Genomic DNA, 27379 nt, shown 5'->3' with positions numbered 1-27379 from the left:
TGGTTAAACATCGACCTATGAACCAGGAGATCGTGGTTTGATTCCCGGTCAGGGCACAGTCCTGGGTTGTGGGCTCAATCCCCAGTTGTGGGGCATGTAGGGGGCAGCCAAACAATGATTTTCTCTCATCGTTGATGTTTTTATCTCTCTCTCCCTCTCCTTTCTCTGAAATCAATAAAAATATTTTTTTTTCTTTCTTTACTGTCATATTTTTATTATTTTTTTATTTTTTTTATCTTTTTTTTTATTGCTAAAAGTATTACAAAGGGTATTACATATGTGTCCTTCCCCTCCCCATAAAAATATTTTTAAAAAGACTATTTCATGATGCATGAAAGTGCCATGAAATTCAAACTTCAGTCCCCATAAATAAAGGTTTATTAAAACACAACCTCGCTCATCCATTTACATATTTACCTGTGGCTGCTTTTACACTATAATGGCAGAGTTGAGTAGTTGTGACAGAGATCATATGGCCTCACAGCCAAAAATGTTTCTATCTGGCTCTTTAGAGAAAAAAAGTTTACAGATGCCTGGTTTAGACCATTTAGGTAATAGACTTTGGGCAGATAGATAGCTCCCTTCCCATGTTTAAGTGCTAGTGGAGACTTGAGACATGGGCAGTATACACACAAGTAAGTCAATATTTAGGGGGGAAGGAGTTTCTACTTTGTAGCAATGGAAAGAAATGCAAAATAAAGTACAATAACAAAGGGCCTTGGAGAGATCCAAGATGGTGGCGGATTAGGTGGAAGCTACTCTAACCTCCTCCCAGGACCAAACTAGAATTACAGATAAATTATAGAAAAACCATCCTGAATAACCAACTGAAGACTGGCTGTAGAGAAGCCTTATGACCAAGGACTTACAGAAGAAGCCACATGGAGATTGGATCCATCACGGTGTTAGATCGTGAATGGAAGAGAAGAGAAATATCCTGAAAGCATTCTAAAAAGTCCATAAATGGGAAAGCGCAGGGGAGGAGAAGAGAGCAGTGAAGCCTAATTCTACCCATGGTGCAAGAGACTCTAAAAACATAGTGCATGTATACTGCCTTTTGGTGTGGATGCTTGAATGACCCAGGTTGACTGAAAGAGACATCAAGGCAGGGTTCGTGCCCTCCACCTTCCTTTTGAGCCCTATCACTGAGTCTATGACTTTAGGTCCCATAACAGAGCCAAGAGATGCTGTACTTGACTCAGCCACACACATCAAGTAACTGGTCATGAATTCCTAGAGGGTTTTGTACTGAGAATTCATCTACCAGTTAGCCCCAACTTCTGAGGGCATTCTACAATCCTGAGACCAAGACCCAGGAACTAAGGACTAAGTTGCCTCAGAAATGTGTTATAGAACCTGAAATAAAACCAAAGGCTACAAGTTGGAAGGGCACTAGAGATGACATCTGTCACCTGGGCTGAGGACAGTTAGCTTGGGAAGATCCCCGTTTAGGTAATTCTATTTCACTCGCACAAGTTTTCTTCCTTTGGAGCAATGTTACTGCAGATTGTTCAGCTATTAGCCATTTGCAATTTGGGGTGCCTAAAATCTCAGTAATGGAAGAAGTTTCACTTGGGGGCTAAAATTCCAAACAATTTCCAAGTAACTTTTTAAAAAATCAACTAGCCTTAGGCAAGTTGTTATTTCTTTTAACTGTAAAAAACAAGGGAAATGGAGCTTCCTTGTAGGAAAATAATGAGGAGGTTCAGGCCCCCTTGTCCTTCCTCAGAAAGCTTAGGTCTACATCCCATGGCCCCATCTTCTTAAATAGACTCTGCTGTACCTTACATACAGAAAACTTGCTGGATCCTCCCACCGGAACTCTAACAGCACTGTAGGCAAGACTCTTTCAGTTTGAGCATCTAGGCTTTATGAAGAGTGCCAGTTAGGAACAAGAAGTCACATACAACTCATCATCTGATTCTCAGGACTCCTCACACACACATAATCCCATCCCCTCAGAACAACAAGATAGGCTGGTTTGGGAGTGAGCAGATCTCTGGAATCTCTCCCACAACATCCTCCCTCCCCATTCAGCTCTGCAACTCTGTTTCAACAATTCCACCCGTGCACATAAAGGAGACATTATTGTGTGGTCTGGAGCTCACAAAATCTTTTGCTGAAGACTAGCTGGAGAGAAGCCTTATAACCAAGGACTTACAGAAGAAGCCACATGGAAACTAGATCCATCACAGTGTTGGATCATGAATGGAAGAGAAGATCATCTTATATTTTCAAAGAGTTTTAAAAGAGAAAAAGAAAAAAAAAACAGTTGTCTTGGTTTTCTGTGTTTTCCCAAATGCACGGGTTTGATTCTGAGTGAGAGATCATGAAAAATTAAAACTCCAGAAATTCTCAATTCAGGGGATTAGAAATGAGTCACCACAATCGATTTGGTACCACAAGCGTATATTGAACACTATCTATGTGCCAAGGGCTACAAATAAAAGTCGCATTGAAATAAATTAAATTAGATTATAAATATGAAAGTGGCTTTGTCTTTGGAGGAGTCACTGAGAAATGCCTTTGGCATCAGCACACCTGCGTTCCAAGCTGTGCACACAAGAGCTTGGGATGTCACTCGTCTGAGTGGATTTCCATGCTTCCCCTGGGTAAATAGCACACTGAGACTCTCTTTGCAGAGGTAATCGGGGACTTAACCAGGTTGTATGTACATAAATACTAAAAATAGTGAATATTACTACAGGCAAGTGCTTTGCCTGAATTAACTTATTTAATCCTCACAACAATCATAATAGCATAAGTAGGTCTATTATTTTATTTAATATTTTATTATTTAGAAGCTAATAAAATGTAATATCCTTCAAAAGCCCTCCCTCGTACAATCCCTCATCCATAAGTGATACTTATGCTGTTTGTCAGCTTATCAGCTGTGTCATTTGTTGTGATTTACTTATGATCCTAAATAATATTCACTTTAGCACCTAAAAAGGGGGGGGGCTATTTTGTTCTTGCTAATAGAGCAAGAAGAAAAATCATAAATATACTAGCAAAAAGACTAAGACTAGAGAAAGCAAGAGCACTAGCACTACTGTACAGTTCATTATGAACTGGTTCACCTCTTCTTTCAAACCATCCGGCAGAAGTATTAGTCATAAAAGTGTTCATACCCTTTGACCTAACAGTCTGACTCCAAGAAATCTATCCCAAGGAAATAAAAAAATTACATGAACTCTGTGTCAAGATATTCCTTCCCATCAGCGTTTTTCTAACAAAATGCAGGAAACAACCTGAAAATTTTAACAATAGGAAATCAATCAGTAGGTTGCAGTTCCTTAACTCAATTAAAATTTATATGCCCAGCCCAGCCGACAAGGCTCAGTGGTTGAGCATTAACCTATGAATCAGATGGTCATGGTTTGATTGCCGGTCAGGGCACATGACTGGGTTGCGGGCTCGATCCCCAGTGTGGGGTGTGCAGGAGGCAGACAATCCATGATTCTCTCTCATCATTGATGTTTCTGTCTCTCTCCCTCCCCTTTCCTCTCTGAAATCAATAAAAAAATTTTAAAAAGTCATGCTATAATACAAGACTATATAAAAACTAAGCATGATAGATAAAGTTTGGAAAAGACCATGACTACGCAATTAATACTTAAAAGAAGGGTCAGGAATATATAGTCTGAAAAAATGTCAAATACACTATCATTAGTCCTTTTATAAGAAAAAGTCTTTGCAGACCAAGACACCACACACACACACACACACACACACACACACACACTCTCTCTCTCTCTCTCTCTCTCTCTCTCTCTCTTTCTCTCTCTCTCTCTCTCTCTCTCTCTCAAAACACATGATGGGAGTGAGCCTCTGGGAACACATTTCCTATAAATAGAACAAATGATGATTAGCAGTACTTTTACCCAAATCTCCACTTCAGGAAACTCAGATTCAATTCAACAAGTTGTATACATTAAATATGTACACTTTTTTGTATGTCAATCTTTCCTCAATGAAGTGCTTAAAAAAGAGAAAAATCAGCCCGGCCAGCCTGGCTCAGTGGTTGAGCATCAACCTATGAACCTGGAAGTCATAGTTCGATTCCCAGTCAGGGCACATGCCCAGGTTGTAGGCTCGATCCCCAGTGTGGGGCGTGCAGGAGGCAGCCAATCAATTATTCTCTCTCATCATTGATGTTTCTATCTCTCTCCCTCTCCCTTCCTCTCTGAAATCAATAAAAACATATTTTTTCAAAAAGAAGAAAAATCAAATCCATAGTTTTCATAACCCTTAAGGAACTAACAGATGAGTAAGAAGAAAAGAGGAATTCTTCTTGATGAATATAAAAGATGGAATCACTCTAGTAATCCAGCCATTGTGTCTATAAATATTTTTAGGCTTTGATCCTATTTTAAAGTATTCTCTTTTACTAAAACAAACAAACAAAATAAAACAAAACAGAAAGATCTCTTTACTTTCCTGTTTTTCCATTTAATCCAGAGCATTGCAAGCCCGGCCTATAAATCAAATATAAATAAAGAATGAAGAGCATCAAAATGCTTTTCATCAAAACAATAAGTCATTGTCACAGGCAATGTAGCCAAATGTATTTTGTTCCTACCATTCTTGCAGAAATGTGCTGACTAGGGGGGAAAAAAGTCTACAAAATAAATGGGCTGACTAGAGAAAAACAAATCCTACAAAAGAAATGTGCCGGCTTGTGAAAAATAGAAACTCCTACAAAAGAAATATGATGACTGGGGGGAAAAAACCCACAAGACACTAAGGTGCTATATATGCTTTTATATTTTTATGACACTCAATAGAGCCATGCACAGTGGTCCTGTATTTATTTCTTATCTCTGACACAACCTTTTTGGGAGACCTGTGGAAAACCGCACACAGGTGGGAAGGCAAAACTTTATGCCTGCTCGGGACCACGGGTTCATATGCTTATGAAGCATAATTTCAATTTAAGGCAGGCCTGGAAAGAACCCAAATACCAAACAACTGATGAACGAATAAACAGAATGTTTTACGTCCATACAATGGAATATTATTTAGACATAAAAGGGAATGAAATACTAATACATGCTACAATGTGGATGTACTTTGAAAGTATTACACTAGCCTGGCCGGCGTGGCTTAATGGTTGAACGTCGACCTATGAACCAGGAGGTTACAATTTGATTCCCGGACAGGGCACATGCCCGGGTTGCTGGCTCCATCCCTAGTGTGGGGCATGCAGGAGGCAGCCGATCAATGGTTCTCTCTCATCACTGATGTTTCTCTCTCTCTCTCCCTCTCCCTTCCTCTCTGAAATCAATAAAAATATGTTTAAAAGAAAATATTATGCTAAATAAAAGAAGTCCAACAAAATACCACATGTCATATGGTTCCATTTATATGAAATGTCCAGAATAGGCAACTATAGAGACAGTAGATTGATGGTTGCTTAGGACTGGAGGGTTGGTGGTGATAGCTAAAAAGAACAGGTTTCTTTTTGAGGTGATAAAAATGTTCAAAAATTGACTGTGGTGATAGCTGCACAACTCTGTGAAATCAATAAAAAACAGTAAATTGTACACTTTTCACAGATGAATTGTATAGTGTGTAAATATCAATGAAGCTGTTTAAAATATTTTTCCAGGCAGGCAAAAGACATTAAGCAACAAGTTTTGGTGTTGTGTTTAAAATTAATAAAAATCATTAACATTAGGTAAAGAAAAACAAATCCTAAATCAGTCTTATTTCTATCAAGACAGATAAAATATTAAAATATATTGAACAAATGCTCTTTTTAAAAGCTTAATACAATTATCACTGAATCTTTTACAAATGCAATTTAAAAACATTAAATGTCTAACTACTTTTGGTCACTTAGGCAATCATTTGAACAAAGCAAAGTGTCAAATGTTTTAAAACATCTGAAAGTCAAAGTCATTGTTAATAGCCACAAAGAGGAAAAATTCTTATATTCTTAAAGAAAAAGTCACTTAGAGAACAATGGTTTCTTATCCAGAGAAAGCAGGGAAAATGTGTACCCTTTAAAACTTTTCCTTTTTCAATTGTATGCTTGCTAGGAAACTTTATATCCCTTACAAGCTATTTATTATCCTTAAAGGAGAAACTCATATTTCTGATCTGATTCTTCTTTGAGTTAAGAAGGCATTTTTCTCAGACAGTCTTAAAACTTCACAGGAATGATGCTGGATGCCCCAGATACTGGGCTCCCTCCTCTGTAGACAACCCCGTTAGCACCTTGCACTAAGCCTTTCATCACACTTTCCACTTGTTTTGAGGCCCCGGGAGGGCAGGGCTGGTATCTGTCCCAGTCCTATTGTTATCTGCAGAATCTAGCATGGTGCGTAAGTTACTCAAGATATATTTATTAAGCCCTAGCCGACTTGGCTCAGTGGATAGAGCGTCAGCCTGCAGACTGAAGGGTCCCAGGTTCGATTCCGGCCAAGGGCACATGCCTGGGCTGCGAGCTCGATCCCCAGTAGGGGGCGTGCAGGAGGCAGCCGATCAATGGTTCTCTATCATCATTGATGTTTCCATCTCTCTCTCCTTCTCCCTTCCTCTCTGAAATCAATAAAGAAATATATTTTTTAAAGATATATTTATTAAATTGAATTAAGTGCTTTCGGGGGTATTGACATTGTTATTCTCATAGAATATGTTAATCTACAGGCAAACTTGCACAGAAATTAGAGTAATCTTATCAAGAGTGGAAGATCAGCAAATATCAGTAGATCAGCAAATATGGCATCATATTTTTCTCTCCCCATGCTGGAGCTGCTGAGGGAACAGAGAAATAGACTTCTGAGACATACTTGCTATCACTCTCAAGAAGTTCCTAAATTAGTGGCTAAAGCCAGTCAGACATGAAACAATTAAACAGGGAGTGGGTTTCAACATAATGAAGAGATTCAAAAGAACCGAGTTGGAATCAGGGTTCTCCCAGTGAAAGATCATGTCCAGGAACATGAGTAAATCACAAACAGCCCACTGGACAGGGTATCATGGAGATCAAATGGGAAGGGGCATCCACGTGTGTTCCACCAACCCTTCCAGGGAAAGGAATTGGGAAGCAGGAGGCTAGGGGGAGACAGGTGAGAGGAAGTCTGGAAGGAAAGCAGAGAGGTGGAAGGGGCAAGGCGAATGACACCCAATGTCTTAAAACAAACAATCTGAGAAACTTACTTAATATTGAATTTTCAGTTTTGAAAACAGTTCTTCTTATTCCCAGCCTCATTGTTCCTCCCAAATTGCCAGGGTTGTGTTCCGGCATATCAATCACCTTAGAAAACAAAACAAGTGTGGTTTTGTCATCTTGTAAAAATGTAATTTCCCAAATTTCAAGTTTTACTTCTAGAGTCATGATCATTGGGTGAGGATCTTCCCTAAACAGTAAAATCTGATATACCTTCCAATTCTCTTATTCAAATACATCCCTACTTTATACAGGCCTTACAGTATGTTTCCTTTCCATGTCTGCTTCTCATCTTTCATTCAAATCACTTGTAAAAAATTTATAAGGGGTGTCTTTATGACCTTCCTCCCATCATTACTCGACCTGTCAGCTCTGGGCAATGTTCACACTTCAAGTTCTGGATGTCTGGGGCCTCATAATATGGTATTCACTCCCTCCCATAATAACCTCCCTCTCCCACTGCCCACTAAAGATTTTCCATAAGCAGATCTGTCAATCTCTGTGGAAATGTATACCAAAAGTATTTGTTTGTAGAAACCATTAGAACAGCAGTTCTCAACCTGTGGGTCTCGGCCCCTTTGGGGGTCGAACGACCCTTTCACAGGGGTCGCCTAAGACCATCGGAAAACACATAAATAATTACATATTGTTTTTGTGATTAATCACTATGCTTTAATTATGTTCAATTTGTAACAATGAAATTGGGGGTCACCACAACATGAGGAACTGTATTAAAGGGTCACGGCATTAGGAAGGTTGAGAACCACTGCATTAGAAGGAGGTAATTCTGGCACACTGTAAAGGTCAGACATCTAAGTACCACCCTGGATGTCTCCCTCTTCCTCATCCCTCATATACTGTATGTCCAATCCTATCAATTTCCCCCTCCAGACTTCCTACATTTCATTCACAGCTCCAATCACCATTCAAACCACAGCCCCTCACCCAAGCTACAGCCAGAGCTTACTGACTGGCTGCCGCATATCCACATGGTCCTCATCCTCCCTGTACACCACAGGCAGAGTAGATGTGGTTTTTCTCCTGCTTGAAATCCTTGACTGCATGGTATCAGCCCAGCCTAGTCCTCCAGCCTCACCTACCATGACTTTCCACACACACTCTGAGCTCTGGTCAACATGGCCTTCTTTCAGTTCCTCCTGTTTCCTCTGCCCAGAACATCTTCTCCCACTCCTCTACCCTCTTTTCCTAAATCACACCCCCCTTAACCTTAAGATGTTAGCTCAACTCTACAATACTACTGCCCCAGTGCACGGATTGGTGCACAGTGAAATTAATTAGAAATGGCCTGTAGAGCGGGACTGGGCAAGATGGGCCGGACACACCCTGGAACCAACCTCCCACAGTCCCTCCCCAGCCGGCCGCACCTGTGGCACTGCGGCTCGAAGGTTGTCTGCAGAATGAGTGGGTTCCCTCGGCCTGGCCTGCGGGGATCGGGCTAAAACCAGCTCTCCAACATTCCCCGAGGGGTCCCAGATTGCGAGAGGGCAATTCTCGGATGACACAGCCCAGAATTGGGCTCGCTCCTCTCTGGTTCAGGGGTGTGTCACCCGAGAACCACTGCTGACAATTCATGGCAGCTCGGCAGCTCCCACGTTGAGCTCCTGCCCCCTGGTGGTCAGTGCGTGTCATAGCTACTGGTCGGATGGTCAGACAGTCACTTAGCCTTTTGTATATATAGATGAGCTTCTACAGGCAGTGATATTCCTGGACACCACAGTCTAGTCAGGGTCCTCTCTCTAGGCCTGCCCCATCACTGCACATCCATCAGTTGGTTGTCTGTAGAGTGCTCTGTGTGCTAGACTGTAAATCTTTGAGAGTTGCAGCATGCTGCTTTTACTTACCATTGTGTTCCTAGCCCCTGGTATATATGGAACTGGTATATAGTATGCACTGAATGAATGAACGAACAAACTCAAACTAAATCATTTCAGATTTATTTTTACGATTACTTCACAGAAATTCAGAAACACGTGATTTTTATGACAATCCTGTTCTCATTATCATTGCTGTCTTCTCAGTTCTGTTCACTACAATCTCATGGTTTTGTTTCATCCATTTTTTTAACGTTGTTAGACTACAGTTGGGTGAGTTAACTTTTTCTAATGAAATTGTTCAGGCTTCCCTCTCATAAAAACCTTTCTTTCTGGTGTTTTCCCCCCATACCCTAACTACCACATATTGCTCTATAGAAAGCGTTGGCAACTGGAATTGCCGAGATAAAATTTTTCCAAGAACTTGTCTGATCTTATCAATGCCCCAGAAGAATTTTCCGAACCCTGTGTCCCAAGTATGCTCTAAAGTCACAGAGGAGAAGGGGTGGAGAAAGAACTTGATTACACCTCCTGCTGAATGGAGTGCTCAGTTCTGAAGTGCTCTTGGCCTTGGCATCTCTTTCCTATCCTCTCTGGTTGATTAATTATGCCTAGATTAAGTATTACTGAAGTGAGGTGACAGAGGGCATGAGCTTCCAATTTGCAAGTGCCCGGCCCCTTATGTGTTTTCTAGAAAAGGGCAGATAAGACTGCCGCAGACTTGTAAGAAGTCCTAAGTTTATTCACAGCCCCAATTTCCACTTATGTTTGAGACAACTTGAATGAGCTAGGAAGACCTCAGCAATAAGCTCCTCTTAGATTCTTCTTTTAAGTGTACTATGATTTTTCAGCCCACTCTTATTGCATTAGGTCCATCTACTCAGAAAGAGTCTTTTGATATAGTTAGCTCACTTATTGGCACAGCTAGCATCCAAGAAATGTTCTGATATGAACCACTGAGAATAGACTCAAATGACTCAGGAAGCCTGACTTACTGCTTACTTGGGATGAGCTTGACAAGCACCTCAAGACCAGAAAACATTTCCAAAATAAAAGTAGGGCCTGACCGGTTTGGCTCAGTGGATAGAGCGTCGGCCTGCGGACTGAAGGGTCCCGGGTTCGATTCCGGTCAACGGCATGTACCTTGGTTGCGGGCACATCCCCAGTGGGGAGTGTGCAGGAGGCAGCTGATCGATGTTTCTCTCTCATCGATGTTTCTAACTCTCTATCCCTCTCCCTTCCACTCTGTAAAAAATCAATAAAATATATAAAAAAAAATATTAAAAAAAAAAGTGGGGCAGGGGAGAGAAGGAAAATGCAGTGGGCACCTGGGCTGCCCAAGGACATTAAATACTCCTCCAACATAGGGGAAAGTCTGGAAATTCCTAACAGCAATATGAGAATATTATTTAGAAACAATGAGGTAGCTATCAGAAGAAACAGCTGGAAAAGTTGAGGGTGATAGAGAGGAGGTGAGGATTGCTGAATTTTTCCATTAAAGGCCTTTTGGAACTGTTGGCTTTTAATGAAAAAACAAATGTAAGGCCCAAATAGTGAAATGTATTATTTAGGCCTTCCACCGGGGTATTAGTTCACATTATCCCTGCTGTTTTCAGAAGCAAGAAATACAACCTTCTCCTGAAATGATAGCACAGAAAGAAATCCTAAGGTGTAACAGCTACAGAGAGCCTTCGATTAAAACATGCTAGCATAGAAACCAGTGACAAAAACGAAGAAAATGTTAGAGAAAAGATGGGGAAGTAGATGGAAGTAGCATTCCAACTCTAATGATGCCCTGAATGTCAGTGAAAGGAGAGAAACAGAGCGAGAACTGACAGGAGAGTTGCCACGCTCTCTGGCCTGGCTTAGGAGGCCTCATTGAGGAGGCCCATCACATAGGCAGTCAGAGAACATCCAGGCCAGGCACAAGCTGGTGGAATCCAAACACTCAGGAAAGGTGGGGTTCAAGAAGACAGAGAACACAGTGCATGTCTGGCCAAGCCTGCCCCAACCAGCTGCCTTGCAGAATAAGCAGGCAATCCTGCAAGCTCTAAAGATGATAATATGACAGCTTCGTGGGTTATAAGCAACCTGATTGAACAACAAAATTAAGGAAAACATCTTTGTTCCTGGCATTCCTTCCACTAAAAGCCTGAAAGATCGGAGAATATCAGTTTCAAAACATTTTTATCATTACTGAGGTGGTGAAAGAAAAGGACCTCAAATATGCTTTAGTTTTAATCCCAACATTTCCATAATTCCCTAGATCTTGCATCTAAGAAAAAAAATGCTTCTTCCATTGCAAAAGGATTGCCTCAGCCTGCCTGAATAAACACAGGCCGTCGTCATCTGATCCCCACTACAGTCCTTTCTTGGAACCGAGTTATATAGCATAAGAAAAAATAAAAAAGAATCAATAAGTAACGAATATTGGTGGTGATAAAGGAGATGTAAAAGCACCACTTAAGGATAAATAAGCACTAATTAACCTTTACCAAAGTTTCTGCAGCCCATAATAAAAGTGTAATGGGTTCAAGACTTCATGAGTCCGTGGCACCTTAAACAATAGTCTAGGAAAGTTAGGTTCTCATATCAAAGAAGACATTCCGAAATGGCAGTAGGTGAAGGAGCATAACCCTTCTGACAGAGCCCTGGTAAGGATGACTTCCCCCATATCCTTTGCCTTTGGACATTTCATTTGGGGAGCACTGGGGGAAGCCTACCCATCCCCGACCCCCAACAAACCATTTCCAGTCTCTTAGACAACACATACAGTGATTCTCTCAAAATTTCTAGTATATTCCTTTACGAAGATTCCCCAAACCTTTCTTACTGTCCATTAGTTTTTCTGTTCATTTTTTAAGCCTGCTTCTAATTTTGATTCTCTGAGTCATAGTCAAGTTGAGCATAAAGTGTAAACCAATTTTATATCAATATTATATCAATATTAATTTGCATTGCTGCAAATTAAAGCTAAACTCTCCCATGTGGCACTCAGGTTCCACCTCATTCAGGAACCATCTAGCTCTGCTCTCCTCATACTTCTGTTTTTAAAAAAATTTTTTTCAATTGTAGTCAATATTATTTTGTATTAGTTTCAGGTGTAGAGCATAGTGGTTAGACAATCATGTACTTTACACAGTGTTCCCCCTGATATTTCCAGTACCCACCTAGCGGTCCCCACCTATTCTAACCTGTGGTGTCTACCTCAAGCAACCAAGGCCATTGCCGATGGCCCCTCTGCTCCCCTCCCCACAACCCCATTACATACATACCACCTCTCCACTACTTTTCCTAAGATATCTTTTCCCTACCATTGCACAAGGACTCATGCATCAGGGGCACCCTCTACTTCTTATTGCCCCATAAGAAATACCATTGTTATGCTCACCCTACCAAATAAATAGCCTATAGACTTTTCATTCATTTGCAATTAGTCTTTCTGGTAGGTTGAATAATGGGCTCCCAAAGATGTCCAACTCCTAGTCCTAAGGACCTGTGAATATGTTACCTTATGTGATAAAAGGGACTTTGCAGATATGATTAAATTAAGGCTCTTGAAATGGGAAGGACTACCCTGCGTTTTCTGGATGGGCTCAATGTCACCACAAGGTCTTTATAAGAGTGAGGCAAGAGGGTCAGAGTCAGAGATGAAGATGTGACAATAAAGTAGAGGTGTGTGTGTGTGTGTGTGTGTGTGTGTGTGTGTGTGTGTGTGAAAGAGAGAGAGAGAGAGAGAGAGAGAGAGAGATAGGAAGAGGCCACCCTGCTGGCTTTGAAGATGGAGGAAGGGGCCACAAGCCAAAGAATGCAGGCAGCCTCTAGAAGCTGGAAAAGGCAAAGAAACAGATTCTCCCCTAGAGCCTCCAGAAGGAACAAAGCCCTGTCCACCCACTTTATATTTCTGAGCTCCAGGACTTGAAGAAAATTTGCCTTGTTTTAAGCCACTAAGTTTGTAATAATTTGTTACAGCAGCGATAGGAAATGGATACAGTCTGTTATATATAACTTTAACCTCCTTCATCCTTTCATTTATGTACCTCCTCTCATAAAGTAAAGTGTGGGCTCATCTTCTTGTATGTCTCCAACAGAGTTCAGCACAGTCTCAGATTCTGATCAAGTGCTCCATAATGAGATCTCCCTGGATTTTCATCTAAAACTAACAGAGGAGACTGAGGCACTGGTCAGTGGGCCTAAGAGCAGTGGAAGGGTCTCTGAGACACTGTGAATTATCCCAAGAGGCAGATGGTCACTTCAGTCCACAGGAGCCCCAGCGCCCAAGCCCACCTCCCACCTGAAGTAACAGTCGTTACTTCCCTTTCTGTCTTCCCAGCCTGCAGCATTGAGGAACAGCATGAGGATGGAATCTACAATGGTGAAAGTACTAAGCAAGCTATAAATATGTATATATTTTTACGGCCTTTTACATTTGCTTTTTCCACCAATAAAAAAAAGGTCTATTTTACTTCCATCAGGAAAAGAATGTGCTTATACCTTCAGGTGAGACCATACATTTAAGTCTAAGTCCTACCTCTGGGCCTCATGCTAACATTGACCAGCTCTCCTCACAGAAGTCCTCCACATGGGAGGGGCAGTTGGAATGGTGGCTGAGGGTGAAGGCCAGGCCTGGACTTGAATCCAAGATCTACCAATCCCCAGTGATGTGACCTTGAAGAGGTCCTTGAATGTCTCCGTAGAGGGGTACTATGAGGCTTTCTCAAGCTAATAGGTCAGATGTTGGGGCAGGACACACTCCATGGTAAAAAGCAGACCTCAGCCCCACCAATGTGGCTCAGTGGTTGAGTGTCGACCTATGAAAGAGGAGGTCATAGTTCAATTTCCAGCAGGGTGCATGCCCAGGTTGCGGGCTCGATCCCTGGTGGGGGACATACGGGAAGGCAGCCAATCGATGATTCTTTCTCATTATTGATGTTTCTGTCTCTCTCCCTCTCCCTTCTTCTCTGAAACCAATAAAAATATATCTTTAAAAAAATCAGACCTCAGTAAGTATAGGTTAGGATGAAGAGGCTTCTGGGAGCTCAGCCCCCAGGGCAGCACAGGCAGGCCCCCAAATCAGTGAGCATCACAGCCCAGGCAAAGGCTGGACATGAAAAAGAAGGTAAGCTCTGTCGTAGGGTACAGGGAAGGCAGGCAAGGGGAAGGGTGCTCCCTTTCAGGGGCAGCTGCACTTTAGTCAGGGTCTTTCCTAAACCTCAGGATCAAAGACAACACGAACCCACAGATAGCATTTCACACCCATTGGTTTTTCAGGGCCCAGATAGTGACTCTGCACCATCTTCCCAAAGGTGCGTCTCCAGGCACTGCCTACTCTGGACTTGGAGTTGAATAACATATCTGTGGAGGCCTGTGGTACCAGGAGCTTTTAAAATAAGTTACTCTTGGCTTTCCCAGGAAAAACTTAAGTCTGTCCAAAGATCAAGCAATTGAACAGTGAGGTGTTAAATAACCTTTGACTCTCCATTTTTCCATTACCAATCTTGTGCCTGTCACTTTTTCCCCTTCTCTGGTTTCAAAATGCACTCTTTTGAACACACCCTATATTTATCACCCGTCTCCATATATTTTTAGTTAATGTTTCATGACAATATCTATTGGTGGATTTTGTTTCCCAATGCAGGTTTACCCTCACACCTGAGTCTACAGGTAAAAGGAAAAAATAAGAAATGAGAGATGTGACTGGCAGAAGGAAGCAAGTGAAAATTTAAGAAGACTCTCAGTTAGCATTTACTACAAGCCTAAGTTCTGACAACAAGCAGCCATAGGCCTGTTTTAATTAGAGGTCTTCCCTTGAAATGAGAGTTTTGTATCCTAAAACACTATTAACCAATACTGTTCTGTTTTTCTTAGAGTTAATTTTATACGTACACACGTCATTACACAATATGTGCCATGTTTTTATATATAACATGTTATCTGTCATGTAACACATAGTTATTAAAATCATATAGTTATATATCATAGTTATTAAGATCATATATAGTTATTAAAGTCATTTCTTCAATATAGACTCAAGAAATATAACAACTGCCATGTTGATTTTAGCTCACAAGTGGTAAATTGAGAGAACGATGATATAAGATGTCTTGCCATTCCCCTCTACTCCACTGTCTCAGGACCCATCTCCAGGTACCCTATTCCCTTTTTCTTTTTTAATAAAAATCCTCCAATTTGGTTTCTGTGTGTTTTTTTAATATATTTTTATTGATTTCAGAGAGGGAGAGATAAAAACATCGATGAGAGAGAATCATTGATTGGCTGCCTCCTGCACTGCCCCTACCGGGGATCGAGCCTGCAACCTGGGCATGTGCCCTGACCAAGAATCGAACTCAGGACCCTTCAGTCCATAGGCCTGATGCTCTATCCACTGAGCCAAAGAGGCTAGGGCCTATGAATATTTTGCCACAGGCTTCTTCTCCAGTATCCTCAAGATCTTTTTCTCCAATTCCTTATTTCAAGTTCCAACTCTGATACCATGCTGCCTTCACTACAGGCTCCCTTATCCCCAGTTCCCCTCTGGTGCCTTCTTCCCCTGAATTCTCTCCCACTCCTTCCTCCTCAACTTATCAGGACCTTTCTATTTAAAGTTAAGTGCTCTCGGGATCATAACAAACCTCAAGTTTCATATGTTCCCTGGAGCAAAGAATTTCCTAAGGATCCTCACAAGTTTGCTGAGGAATTTGATTATTATTCAGACCTATCAGTCTGGGTTTTCTGACTTACATAAGCTAATTCGTGTTAGTTGGTGAAGACCAGGCTCAACATTGGATGAGAATTGCCCAACGGGATCATCCTGAAACAAGCTTCTAATTTTGGGGGAAGAAATTAGAGAACTCGCTAGAGAACTACATCGAGCAATTTCCCAAAGCCTGTTGAATTGCAGCAAAATTCAGACTTGCTCACAAAAGTCTGATGAATCTGTTCATGACTATTATAATCAACAAAAGGTCACTTTAAAGGAAAATTCCGGCCTTCCTTCAGATGTTGATTTCACTCGGGTAACCTCTAACTCCATTGCTTGTTAATGAGCTAAACCAAGAGTCTCCCTTTTAAGGGGCCTAGGAATGAGAGACCATGTCCAACCTAGATTTAGTTAATTTGGCTAAATCAGCTTGCTTGTACTCTAGATGAGCCACCTAAAAGTAAGACTGCCATGATTTTTCATTTTCAGCCTTGGCAAATGAAAGCCCCAATACGAAACCAAACGCTCCAAGTTTCTGCTCATTTTTGCAAAGAGCCAGGATGTTGGAAAAGGGATTGTCAAAAGTTTAAATGCTTCAGGCACCCTCAGCCTTGTAATTAGTCTTCTAACCAGCCTTCTCAAGGTCCTCCTAATCCTCAATGATGTGTCTCTGAGGAACTTCAGGGGCTTTTTCTAATCCTCCCTCTTAATCGGCTCAGATCAGCTTAGAGAAACTTTTCTTCAAACTGATAATGAATCTCTCATAACAAAACTTCTGTACGTTTTACTAAAGAATGACTGTCCTGACCCGATTGTATGGGAAGAATGGGAGGACACAGCCTTTAAAGACTTAAAGAAGGGTTTAATAAATCCACCTGCTCTTGTACATCCCAATGATCAAATCCCTTTTTTTTTTTTTTTAATCCTCACCCAAGGATATTTTCCATTGATTTTTTAGAGAGTGGATGGGAGGGAGGAGGGGGAGAAATAGAGAGAAACATCAATGTGAGGAAGACACATTGATTGGTTGCCTCCCACACACACCCTGACCTGGGCCAGGGATCCAGCCTGCAACTGGGGTACGTGCCCTTGACCGGGAATTGAAACCATGACCCTTTAGTCTGCAGGCCAACACTCTAACCACTGAGAAACCGGCTAGGGCCCCTTTTTCCCTTTTGTCTATGAAAAGAAAGGGAATGCCCTTGGGGGAGATAGAGAGCAACCAAAGGACTTATATGCATGAATACTAGCATAACCAATGGACACACACTGGAGCAGTGGGGGCTTGCCCAGTGTGGGAATGGCGGGAGAGGGGGGTGGAGATCAATTGGGGATAAAGGAGACATGTAAAACTTTAGACAATAAATTAAAATCAATTTAAAAATAAAATGTTATTTTAAAAAGGGGGGGGATGCCCTTGGGATATTCACCCAAAAACCATGGGGACCACAATAGATCCCTAGGATACTACAGTCAGCAACTGGACTCTGTGTCCCCCCTTGCCTTAGAGCCATTACTGCCACTGCCCTCTTGGTTGAAGCCACTGAGGACATTGTTGCAGGATCCCCTCTAACCATCTTGGTACCCCACTCAGTAGAAGCCCTCCTGAATCCTCATTATACCCAGCATCTTTCAGTCAGTTGCCTTCTTTCCTATGAAATCCTTCTGCTAATTGCTCCTCACACAACTCTTTCGCATTGTAATAACCTTAATCCAACTATTCTTCGCCCTTCTGAGAGCCATAAAGCCCCTCATGACTGCTTGACACTGACAAATCACCTCCTGAGTCCTCATCATGATTTGCAGGAGGCCCCTCTGGGTAAAGCTGTTTTCCCATGTGTTACAGATGGTTCATGTTTTAGAAATGAAAATGGAAAGTACTGTGCTGATTATGCAATTGAAGTAATTGAGGCATTTTTACCTTTGGCTCCTTCAGCTCAGTAGGCTGAATTGTATGCTTTCACTCCAGCTTGTGTTTTAGCCAAGGGCAAAACTACCAGCATTTATACTGTAGTCCATAAGCCTTTGCAGTAGCTCATGACTTTGTAATGTTATGGAAACAATGTGGCTTCCTTACTTCCAGTGGAAATAAAACTAATGGCCCATATGTTCAGGAATTATTGGATGCTATACTTTTACCTGATGCTTTAGCTAGTTAGTATTAAGATCCCAGGGCATTCTAAACTTGACTCTCTGGAAGCTAAAGGAAATCACCTTGCTGACACTTCTACAAGGAATGCAACCCTTAAAGGAATCGGCAGCAGTGAAACCCCTGTCAGGGTCCAAAGGGATAATTCCCCAGCTAGTAATTTAGAAAAACTGGCTAGAGAAGCCCAACAATTAGCTTTAGAAAAAAAGAAGAAGAAGAAGAAGAAAAAAAAACCACAAGATTAGAAATCTAAAAATTGCTAGTTTGATAAAAGAGAAAGGTCTGGTTCAAATCAAATAACAATCCAGTCCTACCAGAGACTGTGAAGTTTCCACTCTTTACTGTACATGCATTTGGTCCACTGACAAAATGATAGCATTTATGAATCAATATTGGTGAGAAAATATTAATAAGGCCATGAAGCCCAGCTGTGGTGGCTCAGTGGTTAAGCATCAACCTATGAACCAGGAGGTCATGGTTCATTTTCTGGTCAGGGCACATACCCAGCTTGTGTCAATCCCCCCCAGTGTGGGGTGTGCAGGAGGCAGCTGATCAATGATTCTTTCATCATCATTGACGTTTCTATCTCTCTCCCTCTCCTTCCCTCTCTGAAATCAGTAAAAATATATTTTAAAATGAAAGTAAAATAAAATAAAGGCCATGAAAAGTGCCTACCGTGCTTGCCCTACCTGTCAAAGACACAACCTGGGGAAGCCTGTCTGCACTGCCCCTGGACATTTTAAATTGCCTAACGGACCATTTGAGGTGTGGCAAACAGATTTCATACAGCTTCCCCTGTCTCATGGATATGAATATGTTTTAGTCATGGTCTGTGTTTTCTCACTGGGCTGAAACTTTCCCTTGTAGACAGGTTACTGCCTCCCGGTGGCTAAAGTCCTGTTGGAGAAGACTGTCCCTACCTGGGGGACTCCTGTTTGAACTGTACCTCTTGACCTAGGAAGACCTAGGAACCCATTCTATGGGTCAGGTGCTTTAACAAGTCTGTGCCGGTTGGCCAATTTTACAACACCCTTAATTATAAGGTTCATGCAGTCTTAAGATTGGATTTCAGAAACCATTAATAATTACCTTTAAATGGCAAACGAAAGGAAAATTTCATCATCAGGGTGGTGTGTCCTTCTGCACAGACTATAAAAGCCACATGATCTGCTCAACTCTCCATACTCCTGTTTTGTTCTCCCAGCTGCCTTGCTGTTCGGTGACCAGGTAAGTGTGCTTGCTTTTAGTACTACCTGGAGCTCTTTCTGCCTCCTTTCAGAATGGTGTGAAAGATAATGGTCTGAAGAGAAAGTGGGTTGGTGCTCTCTAAAGATATTACCAGTCATTTAAAGGCTAGAAGCTGTTGTCAGGTTTCTGCAAGACCACAGCCTACCGAGTGCAGACCAGGTACATAAAAAGTGAAGAATGTCATAATTACTAATTAAAGTGTTTGGCTTCAGGGACTATCTCCTAACAGATGTACTCTCAGAACAGGCATTTAACATACTGTCTAAAATGACTATTTTTAAAACATGTTTGCAGTCACTAGTGCGTTTCCCATAATTTCCACTCCCTCTCTTCTCCTCCTCCCCCTCAATTACTCCCCCTGCCCCTCACTCCACTCCCCAGCCTTTTCTTTACTATCCCCCATCTGTGCCAAGGAAATAGCCCAATGGCACTGAACTCCTGCTGGCAATCATTAGTATAAAATTCCACTTCAGCTTTTTGGTAAGTTCATTTCTTTCCCAATTTACAGAACACCAAAATGAGTGCAAAAATGTCTCCTAACGAACTGAAGAGCATTTTCGAAAAATACGCAGCTAAAGAAGGTGATCCAAATCAGCTGTCGAAAGAGGAGCTGAGACTATTGATTCAGACTGAATTCCCCAGTTTACTAAAAGTAAGTGCACAACTACAGAGCCCCCTGAACGGGCCTCTGAATGCGGGAGGGGAGGGGAGAGAAGGGAGAGGGGAGAGAAAAAGAGCCAGGAAGAGGCTGAGGTCTGAGATATTGATCAGAGTTCCACCTGGGGTAGAGTACACAGCAGCCAAGACGCAGGCATCCCAGAGGGAGAGCACTTAACGTGTGCTTTCCTCCACTGGTGGCAGACCACATTTCATATGGCAAGCTCCTAGAAAGCAGGGGCCCAGCCTCCTCTCCCCCATAGCCTTAGCACAGAACTCTCTGGACTAGCCATAGTAATGGAAGCAGTGATGGCACTTCTGCCAAGCTAGGCCTGGAAGATGCACAGGTTGCCACGCAAACACACAAAGACCTTCAGCCTGGATTCAGCACATATGCCAGGCTTTAGGAAAACAGAGGCCAGTAAATTAATATTATTCGGCCTTGGACGCGCTTCATCATAGGTGCTTCATCATTATAGGTAGGATCTCTCAACAAGACCAACACTTACTGGGCAGTCTGTTAAGAGAACCTGCTTCCCACTGACAAATTATTTTCTGTAGAAACCCATTTATATTTCAAAAGCATTTAAATTGCTGTTCATTTGTGTTAAGCAACTAAATTTGTGTTAATGAGGCAACCATGCATTTCTCAACAACCTTCAGGAAAGGATAAAATTTCTTTAGCCATAAAGAACCATCCCAGAGTTGTCAAAATTAAAATGCATCTAGAAGCAAAAAGGAATGGGGAAAGGTGAATTCTCTGTCTGCCTCCAATGTGCTTTCTTCCCTTCGCAACTGGAAGCCATCTTCAAAATGGTAGGGCTGCAATTGGTATATCCAACTTGGTCACTTGTTAGCTGTAACTTCAGAAGAAAGCATTTGCTTCCCAGATTTTAACCAGAAATGTCCCTTCTGCCCATATGACATATGAAAAGGTTTCTATTATTAGCACTAAAAAGAATAGTGGCTGAATTCAATGACCTTATAATCCATTGTCTTCTCATTTTCTTATGGTTAAAATCTGTATTTACTAAGGTCAGGAAGCCCATCTCGTGATTCTGATGCATGTCCAAGTGTGAGAACCACTGATCCAAAGTCATCTTGCCTAGCATAGAGGTGGGCTTCGGCCCAGGGTTTGGAAAAAACTACAGTAGTTGCTGGTTAAGGGTTTGGGCTCTAGAGTCAATGTTTGGACTCCAAGTCCCCCACTTACCAGCTGTGGATCCTGGAGTAAGTCAACTGCTGTTTCAGATCCTCAGTTTCCTCATCTGTAAAATGGATCTCCCCCACAGGGTGGTTGAGAGGATTGCACAAGCTACCAAAAGCCGTTGATACAGTACCAGCCAGCAAAAAGCCATGTGTAATGCCTTAGCTTCCAGGAAACCTTGGGGCAGAGATCCTCAACTATTTGTGGGTGTGGGTCCCTCAGAAGTCCAGTGAAGCACTTGGGCTCCATCTCAAAAAAAATGGTTTTAGCCCTAGCCAGTTTTGCTCAGTGGATAGAGCGTCAGCCTGCAGACTGAAGGGTACCAGGTTCAGTTCCCATCAAGGGCACATGCCTGGGTTGCAGGCTCGATCCCTATTGGGGGGCATGCAGGAGGCAGCCGATCAATGATTCTCTCTCATCATTGATGTTTCTATCTCTCTCTCTCCCTCTCCCTTCCTCTCTGAAATCAATAAAAATATATATATTTTTTAAAATGACTTTAGAAGCATAAAGGAAAATACTTAAGATTACATAGAAAACCAATTCTATTAAAATAATAAGTGTATGTTAAAGAAAATAAAAAGGGTAGCCCGTTCTGTGACATGGAGCAATTACAGCTAAAGTTGGTTTTGCCACCACTATCAGTAGCATGTGATCAAAAGCTCAGCTGCCTTCTTGGAATGCAGACTCAGTGCTCTAATTTCGGAGAATGTGTAGCAGTACATAACTGATTCATTTTCTCTCCTCTCCTCATCCCATCCTCTTTGTCTAACACCAGGGTCCAAACACCCTAGAGGATCTTTTTAAAGAACTGGACAAGAATGGAGATGGAGAAGTTAGTTTCGAAGAATTCCAGGGGTTACTCAACAAGTTATCCCAGTAAAAGAAAAAAACAAAATGATACCATTCTGCTCACCAAGAGAAGAGCACCTGGAAAGAGTCATATTCTACATGGAGTCCCCAATGTCTCTATTAAATTCTTTCCAATTATAACGATCTTGTAGTGATAGCCAATTACTGCTAATAAAGAAATTCTTAAGACATGCCTCACCTTGTCAATTACTGACCTCCATAGTTTAATAAATTTGAAAGTAACCTTAGTCTGATTCATCAATCTAATTTTATAGATTTTTTAATTTAAAAAAAAGGTCCAGAATAGTTCCATGGTCTTGACCAAGACTACAGAGGTGGTATCAGAGACATGGAAAGAATTCTGCTATGATCTCACTCATTTATGGAATATAATGAACAATATAAACTGATGAACAAAAATAGATTCAGAGAAGCATCAGACAGACCATCAAACCTCAGAGGGAAGGCAGATCAACCAAAGGACTTGTATGCATGCATATAAGGATAACCAATGACACACACAGTAGGAGGGTGAGGGTCTGTGCTGGGGGGCAGGAGCAGGCTGGGAGAGGTCAATGGGGGGAAAGGGAGACATATGTAATACTTTCAACAATAAATAATTTAAAAAAAGAAAGAATTCTGCTGTGCCAAACCAACTCCCTCACTCCACTCTTCCACCAGAATAATCCTGTCCTTGCTCTTCCCTCCCGACTACTTAGTGCTCACATCATTTCTAATTTCAACTGTAGTCAACAGCTAGTGAGAAACAGACTTCAGAGAACAGACACTTGTCTTTAAAGTCATCTCCCAGCACTCACTGTGCTTTTTGAATCACTGACCCTCTCAGAGTAGGAGTGCAGGACCAACAGTCAGCTGTATTCCGTCCAAGGGGGTGGCCTTGGTTCTGGTATGTGATGTGTAAAATAAGAGGGACAGGAAGACATAGTCCCTTCCCAGCTCTGGCATGCTGTGCTGCTGGAGCACTGGGTACTGAGAAACAGCTCAGGCTCCCTTGCTGAGTCCAGCTGGGTCGGGGGGAGAGGGGAAAGGAGTATGGGAGGGGAATTTAACCAAAAAGAAAGAAAACTGACTTTTAACTCTTCCACCTAGAAACAAAGGAGATTTGTATACACAGCGAGGAAATGTTTAATGTTTAAATACAATTTGGATCATTCTAATTCAACACACACACATTCTCGTGGCATAAAAAGCCTTAAACATTTCTAATGACCAATTATATTCTACTGTAGGGATATCCCATAATAGTCTTAACTATTTCTCCATTGTGGGGCATTTAGATTATTGCCATTTCTGATTTTTCTAAACAATGTCATAATGAGTAACTGTTCATATCTTTCTGTCAACATATTGGATTTCCTTAGGAGGATTTCTGGGAAGTGAATGTCTGAGTCAGAGGGTATGAATATTTTTATGGTTTGTGAAATAGACCACCTAACTGATTTTCCAGAAGGTTGTATTGATTCTTATTTCTATAAACAGGCAGGAGAATGACAGCTTCACTCCCCAGACAGCATTAGTTGGTCTCATTTTAACAACTTTATTAGTCACTATAGTGCACATCTTTTATTCATTTCTGGTTTTAACAGGAACCTCCTACTATTTTCCCATTGAATTTCCTGTTGTTTATTGCTTTGTAAAAGATAGTCTTTCTGTTATTTAAGAAGTATCCTCTTCCTCCTAGTTTGTTATGAAATTGTGAGCACCCAGGTTTAGATACTATAGACTGCCTATTGAGCACCTGTGGCCATATGAGGGTTCTCCCTTTTGTTTGATAAATAAGATACGTTAATCAATTTAATTCCTGAGACAAACTATCCAGTCATGATTGGTTTTAAATTAGACCATTCTAATCTTTTATTTAAGATTTTCACATTGCCCAAACTGGTTTGGCTCAGTGGATAGAGCGTCAGCCTGCGGACTGAAAGGTCCCAGGTTCGATTCCGGTTAAGGGCATGTACCTTGGTTGCAGGCACATTCCCAGTGGGAGATGTGCAGGAGGCAGCTGATCGATGTTTCTCTCTCATCGATGTTTCTAACTCTCTATCCCTCTCCCTTCCTCTCTGTAAAAAATCAATAAAATATATTTTAAAAAAAAGATTTTCACATCTTTATTAATAACCAGCATCAGTCTATAGTTGGGGTTTTATTTTTTATTGCATGTGTTTTGTTGAGTTCTAATATTTAGGGCATGCTAACTTCCCAGTTTAGCTTATGTTCTAATCCCAATCAGCCACTCTCAGAGGATATATACATTCTCTTTTTCAATTACAACATGTAGAAAGCACCTAGTATGGCCAAAGCATTATACTCAGATCCTAAGTCAGTAAGTCTGGGATCAGGCCATGGGAAGGCTTAATTGAAGAAGTAGTATTTCAACTGGGATTTGTAGGAAGAGCCTTGAGGGGAACCTGCAGGGAGGAGGAAGCCTGGGCATTCAAAAGGAGAGAAAACACCCCAAATACACACATCATGTTCAAGTGCAAGGCAGTTCAGGGAACATACACACTGCATTTTGGGTGTAAAGCTGGTTCTGATGAATAAAGAGGTCACACTGGCTTTAGATCATGAAAGTCCTTGGTTGCCATGCTAAATGAAGGTCTACTGTGCTGTGCAATACCCTGGCCATTATATCAGGTGATTATTGACATTTAAATTAACTAAAATGTAAAATTCAGTTCCTCAGCTACACTTCAAGTGCTCCATAGCCCCATGTGGCTGATGGTTCCCATATTGGATGGCACGGATATAGAACAGCCTACCATGCTGGTAGCATTAATAAGGGCGTGTTCACATGCTGCCCATATTTTAGTTATATATTTCACCCGTCTATGTTGTGTGTCTCCAACTAAACTGCAAGCAGGGTTGTGGCAGCACTTGGTTTGTAATACACTATGTTTAGGACTGCACTTAAGTGGATGAGCTACAAACGCACAGTGACTCTTTTCTTTTTAATAATCTCTTTCCGCTAGCATCCAGTTATTTTTAGTGCAAAGAAAATCTTTTAAAGGGTTGAAATACCTATTTCTAAGGCTTTTCCTATTGAGCTCCAGGTATAAAAGCTTTAAAATACATTAGCTTTGAAGTACTCATTTAGTCATTCATTTATTGTTAAAATTAGAGACTACCCTGTGATTCAATAATGGGGCTTATTCCTAGCCATGCTGTCTCTTTTCAAAAAGTAGACTCAGGCTAAGGGGGAGGTCTGGTAGAAAAGATGCCCTAGCCATTAGACAGTGGCCATCATGCCTGGAAGAATTTTTTCTTTCTCCAAATAGAGAGCAGTTACTATGGCCAACAGCCTGATATCAATTCTGAATCTATCATCCACACAGAGACAGAATTAAATGACTATCAGGCTCCCAGACTAGTCCATAAAAGGCTATTTTACCCATAGTATAGCTGTCTTCTTGACAGCTGCTTTTATAGGTAAAGTTCCTTAGCCCAAACTAAGCTCCAAATGACTTCTATAAGGTCGTTTTGTTAGTTGGGAGATGTTTACTAGTACTACAATGTTCTAAATGCAAAGCAGTCTTCAAAGTAATAAAAGTTGCCTGAAAAGTTACTCTAAGTGGCTGTCTGGGTGTTTTTTAAAAAACTCTTCTTAATTTGCTTTCCATGTAAAGCTGATGAAAAATAACATGGAAAAAGAAAATATTTCAAATAGGGCTTCAACTAAAGGTAGGAAAATGTTATGCATTAATTATGCTTAATGAATAACACAAATTACCCTTCACCTGAGTTGACTTTTAATTATTTGTGAATATTTCACAAATCCACTGTGTGAGATGTAAAATTAATTTTGACTTTGAAAATCCCTGGATCAAAAAGGTATAAAAGAAGTCATATGTATGATAAATAACTAAAGGTGAAATAATATCAAATACTGCAATCTCAAATTTCCATTGACATCTGCTTAAAATGCTTCAAATTTATAAATTTTCCTTACCAGTACCACCATCCAAGTGTACATGTGTGTGTTGATGTGCCTGAAGGTAGAACATGGTTCTGTTTTCAGGATATTATATTTTATGTAAATTCAGATCTTTAAAGTTACTGTTTTCAATAAACAAAAGAAATGCTAAAAATTAAACATATCCACATACCTAAATATTGGATTGATATCCTTTTCCTATATATGTCTCAAAAGCCAAAGATACTCTAATTAATAAAGTCCACAATGCTGTGAACTATCCTCTACTTGAACTGGAAAGGTCTAAAGCCAAATTCAAGGTCAAGCATGTCAGCAGCAGCAATGTGATTGATACAGAGTCAGAATACAAGCTACAGCTGTATTCCTGGTAAGCATCATCTAGAAGGCAGGTAAAGCTACTTTGAAGCAGGCCAAATATCAAATTTGCTGTAGAACCCTAAATTTCCGCAAAGGCCCAGAGCCTTCTATTTTACTATGTGGATTAAGCAGAGAAATGGCACAATAAAATAAATTTTACTCACTGTCTCCTGGTACTCACAGACTCAGAAAGAGTTTACCTTCATTCTTAGAGAAAAATCTATTTCTTCTTTTATGTGTATACTAGAGGCCTGGTGCACGAAATTCATAAGCTCAGGGAGGGGGGATGTTCCTCAGCCCAGATTGCAAGAGGGTGCAGGCCAAGCCGAGGGACCCCATCAGTGCACAATCGGGGCAGGGAGGGACACAGGAGGTTAGCCAGCCAGGGAGGGACCGTGGGAGGGCTCCAGGACATGTCCAGCCCATCTCACTCAGTCCTGATCGGCTGGACCCCAACAACAAGCTAAGCTACCGGTCAGAGCGTCTGCCCCCTGGTAGTCAGTGCACATCATAGTGACTGGTCAACCGGTCGACTGTCTGCCCCCTGGTGGTCAGTGCATGTCATAGCAAGCGGTTGAGCAGCCTTGGCATATCATTAGCATATTACTCTTTGATTGGCTGAACGGATGACCAGACGACCAGACACTTAGCATATTAGGCTTTTATTATATAGGATGAGACAACTCCTCTTAGATATCTGTCCTGGATGCCAGTGTCTCTAATGATTTCATAAGCAACCGTAAGACTAATCATGCATGCCAGAGGTAGGTCATAATAGCTCATGAAGGAAATCAGAATTTAACACCCCAGAATATGTCTCTTTGACATAGGGATTCACTTGAGCTGATTATTTTTAAGAAACAGCAGACAGGGGAGAAGCTCTGAAAATGAGTAAGTTACTCTTTTATAAGGGAAATCTCCATTGTAAGGTTGTCTCCCCATCTGTATCAGGAAGAGGAGGTGATTCTTCTAGTAAGTCTCTAGAAACTCTTATCAAAGGAGAAGGTGGAGGATTTATATCTGCATAACAACCTTATTCTTGTTTTCTTCTTTTCCTGGTCACCTCCCATAATTGGATCCTCTCACCCCTAACATCTTCTTTTGTCTTTAGCTGGAGATGGTATTTAAGGTGGTAGCTTGGGCCATTTCAGGGAGTTACACCATTTTCCTGGGTCTCTCCCATGTATACAGAAGGTACATGTTATTAAACTTTGTGTGTTTTTTTTCCTGTTAATCTGACTTTCATCA

At 41.3% G+C, this 27379-nt stretch overlaps 2 protein-coding genes across 2 annotated transcripts in view; one reads left to right on the top strand and one right to left on the bottom strand.

The window, feature by feature from the left end:
- CTPS2 (CTP synthase 2) overlaps nucleotides 1–27379 on the bottom strand; it is a 116091-nt gene that overhangs the window by 33369 nt on the left and 55343 nt on the right. The window contains exon 14 of the mRNA XM_005876622.2: nucleotides 7168–7264. Within this exon, the coding sequence (XP_005876684.1) occupies nucleotides 7168–7264 (97 nt within the window). The remainder of the gene's footprint in view (nucleotides 1–7167; nucleotides 7265–27379) is intronic.
- Nucleotides 18993–22016, top strand: S100G (S100 calcium binding protein G). The gene is made up of 3 exons (XM_005876621.2): nucleotides 18993–19085; nucleotides 19615–19758; nucleotides 21749–22016. Exons 2-3 carry the CDS (start codon nucleotides 19624–19626, stop codon nucleotides 21851–21853), a joined length of 240 nt encoding a protein of 79 aa, XP_005876683.1. The 5' UTR covers nucleotides 18993–19085; nucleotides 19615–19623; the 3' UTR covers nucleotides 21854–22016.

The sequence above is a fragment of the Myotis brandtii genome, unplaced genomic scaffold (genome assembly GCF_000412655.1).
Source record: "Myotis brandtii unplaced genomic scaffold, ASM41265v1 scaffold490, whole genome shotgun sequence".
Classification (NCBI taxonomy): domain Eukaryota; kingdom Metazoa; phylum Chordata; class Mammalia; order Chiroptera; family Vespertilionidae; genus Myotis; species Myotis brandtii.
The sequence above is the reverse complement of the archived record's forward strand: the minus strand, read 5'-3'. Positions and strand labels throughout refer to the sequence as shown.

Bases quoted from the DNA above. Each gene is read 5' to 3' on its own strand.
- S100G (XM_005876621.2), top strand. From the start codon at position 19,624: ATGAGTGCAAAAATGTCTCCTAACGAACTGAAGAGCATTTTCGAAAAA. The intron at 19,759-21,748 runs GTAAGTGCACAA...GTCTAACACCAG, and splicing joins AATTCCCCAGTTTACTAAAA to GGTCCAAACACCCTAGAGGA.